Below are 12,054 nucleotides of genomic sequence, written 5' to 3'. Positions count from 1 at the left end.
CATGTCATAACCTAGCCAAATATGATAGCCTATTTTCATCTTTATACTGTCCATACTATCTGAGGAAAACCCCTAATAATTATGTACCAGTTGGCACAATTTGGATAGTATTTCTGTATCTCTAATACCTTTATCAACTTATATCCAGCTCCTAAAACCAGGCATGTATCTTTCCTTACATGCTTGCTTGGTACATAATATATATTTCCATATATAGTTCTTCCATGAAGAAACAAAGAATCCTAGAACCTCAGAGTTCAAAGGGATAGTACAGATAGAAAGGTCGGCATTCAGAGGACCTTGGTTTAAAGCCTGCCTCTTGATGTTTACTACCTGTGGGAACTTGCCAAGTCATTTTAACTTCCCTGGACCTCAGTTTCCCTATCTGTAAAAATACAGAGGCCAACCTCCTCATTTTACAGATGAGGAAAGGCTCAGAAAGGAGAAATGATTTGCCTGAGTTAAGGGGCTTACTCCTGGCAAAATCAGAACTGGAACATGATCTTTTTATTCCCAGTCCAAGACTTTTCCCATTACATCACAGCTACCTATATTCTATGCTTCTTATACAATATACTTTTGAAGCTAATTTCTAAAATCTAAATAACTATGTGGCAAAAGACTGTCCAAAGAGATTCTTTTTCAAAAGTAAAAATACTACAATGAAAAGAATTAAGTGATAGCTCTGGATTCAACTGACTTTTATTTCTGTCACTAGCCTGGTAAAACTTTGTGCTTTTTTTTCCCCTAAATTGTGCAAACATTCTTTGTTGGAGAATCTAAAAGCTGTACTTGGACAAAATGAGAATGTAATAACATATATTAAATACTAAACAAAATAATGAGAAAAAAATAAGAGCTGTGACAAATTGAGACTTTTCCCACTAATGTAATCAGAAAAACTGACAAAGCAACAAAAAAATTAAAAATTTTGATCAAAATTAATATTATGCAAAGTGGTTTATCAAAGATGTACTTAATATTGCTGCTTTTCTTTGCAAGGTTTTAATGACCTAACATGTTCAATTTTTACAGAAGTATCATACATACATCACTGAGAAATATGTATATTCCTTTTCTATCCATTCTGTAACTTATAGCTGCAACGTGGATTTCTCTGTGAGAGAGTCCCTTTTTCCCAGGTTTGGAATAAAAATAGCTTTAGTTTCTCTAAACAAATACAGTATTTTGTGCTTTTTGTGAAAGGACATGATTTTATGCTATATTCATTTTATAAATCAATTTTTCCTCTGAGTGAAAGTTACACTTTAGCACATCATCCCTAAAAGGTATACTGTCCATCCTTGCCTATCCTTACACAAGTAAGGAGAGGCGACGTGAAACAATTTTGAGACACCAAGAAGTCTGCACTCACGTCTACTAACAAGGTCTGCAAGATGTGGATGGGTCTCATAAAACAATTAACATTCCTTAATTGCCAGAGAAGGGTGATTACTAGCCCCACAGCACACTTTCTTTCTTTTTTGGGGGGAGAGAGAGGGGGGAAGGTAGGGCAACTGGGGTTAAGTGACTTGCCCAAGGTCACATGGCTAGTTTTTGTGTTAACCGTCTGATGTCGAATTTGAACTCGGGTCCTCCTGACTCCAGGGCCGGTGCTCTATTCACTGCACCACCTAGCCACCCCACAGCCCATTTTCTTTAAAATAATCAATTATATGCCCCCATCTCCACAATGCTGTTTACCCTGTAACTAATCGCACTGTCTTTCTCATCCAACTCTACTCCCCAAAACTATGCTACAGCTGATGAGTCCTACATAAAGGCCTTTGGTCATTGAGAGAGTCCACTGACCTAATTTATTGGCTACTGTGAGCCTAACTAATTGATTGTTCATACTCTGACCATTTTCTTTCAGACTACCACCTTTGTTTTCAAATATAACACAAGAACTCATAAAAGAAAAATGCCCAGATTTCTTATGGAGTGGAAAAGTGAAAACAGAGAGAATTCAGTCATCTCCAAAAAGAAACCCCAAAATAAAAATTCCTAGGAATATTACAGCCAAAACTGAGAGATTCTAATCTGAAGAAAAAAATATATTCCAAGAAGCCAAAAAGAAATGAAGTACTGAGGAGCCAGAATCAGGGTCATACGCAAATTTGTGAGCCCCCATTGTAAAGGAATAAAGAGTTTAGAATATGATATAACCATGATTCATAAACTAAAAATGAATATAACCCTACAGAAAATTAAATGGACATTTAATAAAATAAGACTTTCAAGCATTCTTGATGAAGACCAAGTAGAAACAAACGCTGGGAGTCAAGAGGAACAGAAACAGGCAACATGACTGAACAGTCTTAAGAGGCTGACTCAAGGTTAAATGGTTTACAGTCTAATGAGGGGACAACACATATGTCTCTCAGAACCCTATCTTCAGGGGTCAAAGAAAGAATTTAATTAGAGAGTCTAGACTTGCTTATGTTATGTTTTGATCATCTTAAAAGAAGAATGTAAAGAAGGGGGGAAGGAAGGAGGAACAAAATTATCTCAGATTACTGACCTAAGCAAGTAGAAGTCTACAACAGACAAAGAGAAAGGAGTACGTAGGAGTGGGAGAACAGGGAACATTTAATTCACTCTCATCTTAATGAGTCAAAGGAGAGAAGAACAGAAACAGTAGAATCTAGGAAATACATATAACTAAACAGGAAACAATTATAAGAGGAAGAATAAGAAGTGGAGATAAAAGGGAGAGATTAGTTTTAAGAAAACTAAAACCAAAGAGGATAGATTTAAAAGACAGACTTAAAAGAAAGAATAATAAATCTTTTATTTCACTTAGGGTGAGGGAAAGAGAAGAGGGGTGAGGAAGCAGAAGCACATTATACTAAACCTAATGTATTGGTATTGAACACAAATTTTTCTCATCACTTCTTTAAAAAAGGGAATGTGAAGCAAGAAAAAAAGTGTAAGAAATGGAGAAAAATGCACAATTAACAATCATAACAGTAAATGTGAAAGCGATGTATTCATAAAACAAGATGAAAATAAAATGGATTAGAAAAATAGTTTCTTTACAATAAAAATACTTGAAACAGAAAAATGCAAATGAGTTACAATAAAAGGTTGGAGTACCATCTATTATGCTTCAGCTGAAAGAAAAAAGTCAGGGGTAGCAATTAGACAAATCAACAGCAAAAACAGACAATTACAGGGTAACTACATTTACTGAAAGGTATCACAAACAATGAATTAATAGCAATACTTAACAGAGATAGACCAAATGGTATACTACCTAAATATTAAAAGGAATAGTTTATGAGTTATAGGGAGAAACAGACAGTTAAGTTGGAATAGTGGTAGATGTTAATGTACCCATCTTAGACCTAAAAAAAATTTAACACAGAACATAAAAAATACCTCTGCCATTGCCACAAATGATCAGAATAGAATTTTAGAAAAGCTAGTTATGATAGACCTCTGGAAATTATAGAATGGAAAGAGAAAGGAGTATATATATTTCTTAGCTACGCATGGCACTTTTACATAAATTGAATATGTTAGGGCATTTAGACCTTGCAAACAAATGCAAAAAAAGGCAAAAATATTAAATCTTTTATAAACCACAATGCAATTAAAATCGTATTCAATAATGGGCTAAAAAAACTATTAAAAATTAATCAAACACTAAAATTAACCCTAAAGAAAGAGGGAATCAAAGAACAAATCACAGAAACTATCAATAATTTTAAAGATAATATATGACGAGATAAATTTGGTGGGATACAAAAATCTGGGGGATGTTACCATAGTAGTCAAGGGAAATTTATACCTCAAGATCACTTTCATCAACAGAAGCAAAAAAAAAAAACAACAAGTCAATCAATAAAGTGGACACTGCAACTAAAAACACTAAAAAAATAAAAAAAACAAGAACCTTCAATTAAACACCAAAACAGAAATACTGAAAATGAATAGATTAACAAAATTGAAAGCAAAAGACGCAATGAATTAATAAATAAAAGTAGGATATGTTTATTAAAAAAATTAACTATTAAAGAAAAACAAATTACTTGCACGAAAAGTTTAAATTTAAAATCATAACCAATAAAAGAAATTATTGGGAACTATACTGCTCTATGATAGGGTAATAAAACTGACAATCTAAACAAAACGTATGAATATTTAAATAAAACAAATTAATAAGAAAAATGACACAACTCAATTTTAGAAAAAAGAAAGAAGTCTAATGAATTCCTAAAGTTAAAACAAATCAAAACAAAAAAACCCCTAACTAATTGTAATATTATAGTAACTACTAGAAAATAGGAAAAGATGAGGCCCTGCCAAATTCCTTCCATGAAACAAATATAATCTTGGTACCTAAACCAGGGAGTCAAAACAGAGAAGAAAAAACACAGAATAATCTCTCTGATTAATATTGATGTGAAATTTTATAATAAAATATTAGCAAAGAGACTATAAAAGGATATCATAAAGATCATACAATTATTACTGGCAGGATTTGTAGAAGGAATCCAGGTCTAGTTCAGTACTAAAATGTCTCTAAACATAACTGATGGAGCACCTAAGTGGGGCAGTGAATAGAGCACCAGCCCTGGAGTCAGGAGGACCTGAGTTCAAATCCGGCCTCAGACACTTAACACTTAGTAGCTATGTGACCCTGGGCAAGTCACTTAATGCCAATCACCCTGTCATCCCCCCTCCAAAAAGACCAAAAAACCCATAACAAAACCCCCACATAACTGACTATATTAATAACTAGAAAAAAAGCATGATACACAGATGCAAAAAAAAACCCCAACCCTTTTGACACAATACAACACCCATTCATTTAAAAATGTTAGGAAGTACAGGAATAAATGGATCTTTACTTAATATGTCTTTATTTAAAAGAACCAACATTATCTCTATTGGTGATAAACTGTAAGTCTTTCCTATTAGATCAGAAGTAGAGAAAAGATGCTCATTATCAATGGAATACTAGAAATTCTAGTTATATCAATAAGAAAAAGATAAGACAATAAACACAATGGTACCTTAGCAAATCAACTGAAGTCTAAGTGAAACTATTAACTTCAGCAAAGTTGCATCATATAAAATAAACCCACATAAATAATCAGCATTTCTACATATTAACCACCCCCCCAAAAATCTAGCAGAAAGAAATAAAAAGGGAAATTCTGGAGAAACATTAATTGCTCAATGAAGTCCTCATTCTTACTAATATTATAAAAATGACAATACTATTAAAATTAATTTACTTATTCCATGTCATACCAATTAAGCTACCAAGGATAATTTACAAAGTTAAAAAAAGAAGATAAAAATTGGGAAGAATAAAAGGTAAAGAATCTCAAGGGAACTAATAGAGGGGGGGGAAATGTAGGAAGGGAAGGGAACCTACCAGTACTAGATCTCACTCTTTAATACAAAATAATAATCATCAAAGCAACTTGGTATTGGCTAAGAAATAGGTTGGTCAGTGAAACAGATTAAGCACTCTAAATGCAGAAAAAAATAAGCACAGCAGCCTAGTTTTTGATAAATCTGATGTTCTCAGCTAATGGGGCAAGAAATCACTACTCCATAAAAATTGTCGGCAAAAGTGGAAAGCTATCAGGTAGAAACTATAATACACAGAACATCTCCATACCATTTACCAATATAAGCTACAAAAGGGTACACGACTTACACATAAATTATAAACAAATTAGAGGATTGAGGAATTTGTCAGATCCATGGTTAAGGGAAAAGTTCAAAAACAAGAAACAGGAATGTAAATTGGACATTTTCTCATTACATAAAATTTAAAACTTTTTGTTTAACCAAAACAATGCAAAATTGAAAAATAAGTGAAACAGGTAAAAAAAAAAAGGGGGGGGGATGAAAGCAAGTTTCTTTAATAAAGGTCCCATTTTTAAGATACAAAAGGAATTTATTCAAATTTATAAAAATAAGAGCCATGCCCCAAATGATAAATGGTCAAAAGAATTTTCAAAGGAAGAAATCCAAACTAACAATAGCTTTATGAAAATGTCCTAAAGTATTAAATACTAGGGAAACGTACCCATCAGACTAACACAGTTGTAGGGCATGTGGGAAAACAGGGATATCAGTGTATTATTAATGTAGCTGTGAACTGGTACAGTCATTATACCTATGTGCCCTTTGACCTAGCAATCTCATTAGTTTTATACCCCCACAAGATAAAATTAAGAGGAAAAAGGACCAATGAGCATAAAAACATTTAAAGCAGCACTTTTAGAGGAGGCAAGGAATCGGAAATTAAGGGTGTACCCATAAAATGAGGAATAGCTAAACAAAGTATGGTAAAAAAGAATATTGTGGCTTCAGAGAAACACGGGAAGACTTGTATGAGCTGGTTTACTAAGCAGAACTAGGAGAATGATTTACACAATTAACATCTCCAAACAACATAATGACCAGAGGACTTTTGATGAAACATGTTATTCACCTCATTATAGAGAGGTAATGGATTCAAAGATGCAAATGAAGCATTTTTTTTTTTTCAGATAGAGTCAATTCAATGATTTAATTTGCTTGAGTATACAGAACATTGCTTTCTCAATGGAGAATGGGGGTTTGGGGAGTGGAAGGGGGAAGTGGGCAGGCAGGGGAATCTTGGGGGGGGGTTAAAATAGTTTTTAAAAATAAATTTAAAATAAAAATCTTTTTAAAGAGAAGGAATTTGGCTTTACTGGTTCTATGGAAAAATCATTCATAAAAACTAAATCTATGAACCACTTATTCTCCCTAAATTTTGTAATGGGAGGTAGATTTAAAAAAAAAAAGAAGCTGCAGCCCTTATTGCATAAACTATACAACTTTGAGGTAAGGTACAATGTGAGAAAAGGAGCATATAATCAAACTAATAATGCATCTAGACAAGACTTAGGATAGAGGGCATATAAGCACCCAAGCTGATATCAATATTTTTACAGCAAAAGTTTTATGGTATCTGTGTATATGTGAGAGGAGGTCTGCTGGGTGCAGAACTTCATAAAGAAAGAGTAGGAACATTTTTACAGAAATTATTTTTGCTTATATGAACTAAATTAAGCATTTTAAAATAACAGCTCTTTTTTGACAGGTGCATAAATGGAGCTGTCCAGTACAACTTTTGGGATCCACATAAAAACAAGTTTAACATAAGGTACTGTCTTAAAAAATAAACTACTTAGAAAGAAGTTTATACTATTTTAAGAGGAATTTGGCCCCTTTTCATGATAAATATTATAGTTTCAAAAGTACTCAGTATTTCTATCATGAAATGATTTATGGAAAACATTGTGTTATTTATAAATCATTTTTATCATTATTTCCTTCATTATTTGTCACAGTTCTATCATGTAATAATTACTGTTGATGGCAATTAGAGATACAGTTGGATAAAAGCACACTGTGTGGTATCACCTGCTAGAGGCCTGAATTTGATTATAGATCCTATTCAGTGAAGAGGCTCCCCTTTTCCACCAAAGACTCTCACAATGAAATGAGCAAAAATGAGTCACATATTAAAAATGAGACATTCAAAACAACAAAATTTTAAAATTAAGTTTTTGTTAATGATAATTGGAAAGGTCACACACACACACACACACACACACACACACACCCAATCACCAGAAGAAGATGACTGATATTCTAGATAGCAATAACAAATGCCAGTTGACTAACTGATAATAGTAATTTACATTACTGCTTTAAAATACTTCGAAAATTAGGACAGAACCAAGGCATTTAAATAGATACAACTGTTCAAAGTCACTCAAAACACTTAAAATTCTCCAATATTAGAATCAATATTAAAAAAAACTTTTAAGTCTCTCATCAAAACAATAATGTGGTACCTTCTTGGCATGGTGGGAAGAGGACAGATAATCCTAATGATAATTTTGTAGTCTTTGTTGTTTATAAGGCTACTCACCCTTCTTTGAACTCGGCTTATATCAAATGACTAAAATTTTCTGAACACATTCCTAATTTATTGTCCTTAAAATAAATCTTCCTAAGGATATCTAAAAGCAACAAAAGTCCTCTGCACAAAGCTAACAGAAATCAATATATGGTACACTAAATATTTATACTTTCAAAATTACTTAAGCTGATAAAGTAGGCTGTTGACTAGGCAAAAAATGCATTAGTTAACTTGATAATCTATATACATTTTAAACTGGTAAGGACAATTTTAAAAAGAAGAATAACTGGTCCTAACTGAAGAATTACAATAAAAATACAGTGCCATGGAAAGCATATTGCACTAGGATTGAAGAACTTGATTCTAAACTGCTTCTACCACTAATTATTAAAACTTAGTCATTATTGTTCTAGTCTGTTTCATCGGCAAAATAAAGGCCCATATCAGCCCTGAAATTCTATGAAATCTATTTTATGTAAGTTTCTCCTTTCATTCTGGGAGTCTCTTTACAAACTAGGAAAAACAAAGAAGATAATATTTTGTGTTTTCTAAGACAGTCTTTTAAAAATACATTTTGGCTAACATAACTTAATGGTCTTTTCTCAATCTTTAGTTCCCTTAATTCCTTTACAATGTTAGACAATGTTATTCACCTTCTCTTCCTGGACAGGTTCTCATGACGCTGCTCTTTCCTGGTTCTCCTCTTATCTGGCTGACCACTCCTCAATCTTTTTATTTTTTTAACTGCATCTTTATCCACATCGCCACCATGCCTGTGGGTGTCTCTCCATGACCCAGTTCTATCCTGGGACCTTTTTCACTTCCCTCTACATGATCTTCTTTGTTGAATTCATTGGTGCCCTCTCCTCCCCTGGCCCAATGCCCTCCCATCATCATCTAAGCAGATGATTCCCAGATCTATATATCCAGCCCTAGGACTCATTCCTGAACTACGGTGTTCCATCACCAACTGTCTTTTAAGCACCCCAAACTAGCAGTCAAACTCAGTATGTTTAAAAGAGGATTCATTATTTATCCTTCCTACCCAAATCTTCCTTTCTTCCACATTTCCTAGCACTATTTTCTCTGAATTATATAGGACAACTTCGATGTCATCTTCAGCTCCTCACATTCACTTATCCCAGATATCCAATTGATGGCTCGATCTTGCTGTTTCTACCTTTACCTTTCTTTTTCTTTCAAAAAAGGGAGGTTGGTAGCTCAATGGATAAACCTGGAGTCAGGAAGACCTAACTCAAATCTGGCCTCAGACATTTATTAGCTGTGTGACCCTGGACAGTCACAACTTCTGGTTACCTTGGTTTCCTTAACTATAAAATGGAGATAATAAGACCTATCTCCCAGGGCTGGTTTTGGGATTGATATAGGTTAAGGGAAGTATTTATAAAGCACTCTATAAACTTTAATGCCCTATATAAATGCTAGCTATTAGTATTATCTCTCATATGCATTTTCTTCTGTTTATATAGCTGATACCGTAGGGACAAGACTCTAATCTCTTTTATCCTACACTACTGCTTTCACCTCATAATTGGTCTTAACACACCAATCTATTACTCAGTTGACAGGAGTGGTTTTCCTAAAGTGTAGTCTGACTATCAACACCCCTCCCCCAATAAATAAAATACAGTGCCTACCCATTATCTCCCTGATAAAATATATACTGCTCTGACATTTAAAGCTCTTCATAACACAAAGCACTACTACCTTTCCAGTCCATGCACACCAGCTATATTGGCCATCATCTCCCATCTTTGGGGCTTAGCATTGGCTGTGCCCTGTGACTGAAATGCTCTCCCTCTTTACTTTCACTACTTAGTTGTCTTGGCTTCCTTCAAGATTTAACTTTAAACACCATCTTCAATGGGAGGCCTTTCCTAGTCTATTCTACCTGTGTGTGTGTGTGTGCGTGTGTGTGTGTGTGACAGAGAGAGAGAGAAATTATATATTCAATATACCTAGTTATTGAAATGCTGTCTCTCCTTAAGTTCTATGAAGGCAAGAAAAGTGTTAAGTTCTATGAAGGCAGGAAAAGTGTCTTTGTCTTTTTTTTATTATTTTACTAGCACTTAGCACAGTGCTGGTACATGGTAAACACTTAATAAATATTTGTTGAATGTCTGCTTAATACTGAAAACAGTATCTAAAAGGTAATCATTCTTTTGTAAAATAGCAGGTTCATTAAATTACTAATCCCAAAAGTAATTTTTGGGTAAATCCAATTTTAAATAAATTATATTTAGAATAACTTGCTTTTATTATTATTATTTGTATTTAGAATAACTTTGACTATTTTACAGATTCATGTTCTCATATACCGATTATAGTTATTTTCTTAATTTTACCCAGACCAAGCCATAGGCTTTAATTACAAAGAAGAATCCCTCTATTTCTTACTTTGATAATTGGAAAAAAGTTAAATGCAACAACCACTCGTAACATAGTATTCTAGTTGCCTAAAAGTTATCAACAATAGTATTTCCATTAACATCTACCCACACTCCCACATACACTCCAGAAAGCAAAGAGTTACATCAACTAATTTATATACAAAGGATTAAAATATGGCACACCAACTAGAAAACATTTCACTGTCAAGAGAGCATATATGACTGGAAATGTACTGAACCAAAAACAATAGTAGCTTTGTTAAAACTATTTTAAAAAGATAAAATTTATCTACTAGACTATACAATTGTTACATAAACCATGTCTGTCTTATTATTTCAATGGCATTTGATTTGAACAAAATCTCTGTCACTTATGAAGCAATAAAACAAAACAAACAAAAAAAACTTATTAAACTTCACAGCAAATAAGACCAAAAACAACTTTTTTCCCCTTTTTTCCTCCCAATTAAATTCTGATTTCTAACCAAGTCTTCAATACCAAAATTAGTTTCTCTTTCCAATTCTCTTCATTCATTCTACCATTTGCCTTGTGACATAATCCTGAAACCTAAGTCATCTCCAAATATTCTATGTCATTACTTCTTTAAAAATCAGAATGCCCTAAATTCAGATGCCATGAAAACAAATTTTTTTTGTTTTGTTTTTTGGCTCTGGGGGGAAGGGGCGGGGAGAAATCTCTAATATATATGTATTTTTAATTTTTTGGTCTTTATTAATTTGTTTACAAGATTCAATTCCAAAATTCCTTGAGTTTCAAATTCCTCCCCTTCCCCCCCCCAACCATGACGGCATACAATCAAGTATAGGATCTGCAAATATTTTTTGACACTCCAAAATCTGTTCAGATTCACTTTTTAGACAGGATTCACGGAGGAGCTTAGAAAAGTTACTGCTTCCATTCCACCATCTTGGCTCCACCCCTGGAAAATTTTTAGAAAAGGATTTATGACAAAGTATCTGTTGTATGTATCTTGTATATCTGTTTAATCATAAAACTATCACGTCTGGTATATTAAATTTGAAAGACTACTCTAATCAGGTCAATTGTAAACTTACTAATTCAAATTGCTTCAAAATGTTACGTTACAAATGAAACTACAAACTAAAAAACTTAAGAATCTAGAATCATAACCTGGGGAGTTTAGAAGACAAAGAAGTAAAATTTTTGATCTGACAACTTTTATCCATAGAACTCTGATTATTAATAACTTTCTAAAGTATAGTTAGTACTGTTGGTGGTACCATTTAGTAACACATTGATAAAACACACAAGTTTCTCAACCTTACCCTTTCACATGAGCTTTATTTTTTGATTTTTCTAAACACAGGATAACTTCATTTACACTGAACAGATAACTAAGGAATCTGAAGAAGTCATGATGTTTGCCTCCATGTTGCAGGAGGGCTCAGCGTGGGTAGGATTCACTCCAATCAATCCAATAACTAATTAAGGATTATGATGTGTCAAACACTGTGTTGATTGTTGGAAAAAGAAAGTCAAAGTCTCTATCAAATAGGTCACATTCTGATGAGTGAGATAATACCATTAAGAAGGGAAGACTCCAGCAGGTGCAGGGTAGGGTGGAAAGGCATTCTGCAGAAGGGGGTATTTCAGCTATGTCTTGAGGAAAGTTAATGAAATCTAGAGAATACAAGGAACTTCATCAGTTAGTGAAGAGGCAGAGAGGGGGAAGA

General features: G+C 33.5%; 1 protein-coding gene across 8 annotated transcripts in view; it reads right to left on the bottom strand.

Moving 5' to 3' along the window:
• The window catches only part of LARP4B (La ribonucleoprotein 4B), a 141,032-nt gene that overhangs the window by 22,059 nt on the left and 106,919 nt on the right, over nt 1-12,054 (bottom strand). Inside the window, exon 10 of one of the 8 annotated variants that reach the window (XM_069086544.1) lies at nt 7,041-11,279. The exons of the other annotated variants lie outside the window; for them this stretch is intronic. Coding sequence (XP_068942645.1) covers nt 11,214-11,279 — 66 coding nt within the window. The 3' untranslated portion in view covers nt 7,041-11,213. Of the gene's footprint in view, nt 1-7,040; nt 11,280-12,054 lie in introns of those variants that run through there. 8 annotated transcript variants of the gene reach the window in all.

This window comes from Petaurus breviceps, unplaced genomic scaffold (assembly GCF_028583685.1).
Source record: "Petaurus breviceps papuanus isolate PSGF00001 unplaced genomic scaffold, PetGlider_PUasm1.0 178, whole genome shotgun sequence".
NCBI classification, from domain to species: domain Eukaryota; kingdom Metazoa; phylum Chordata; class Mammalia; order Diprotodontia; family Petauridae; genus Petaurus; species Petaurus breviceps.
This window is presented reverse-complemented; position numbering and strand designations above follow the sequence as displayed.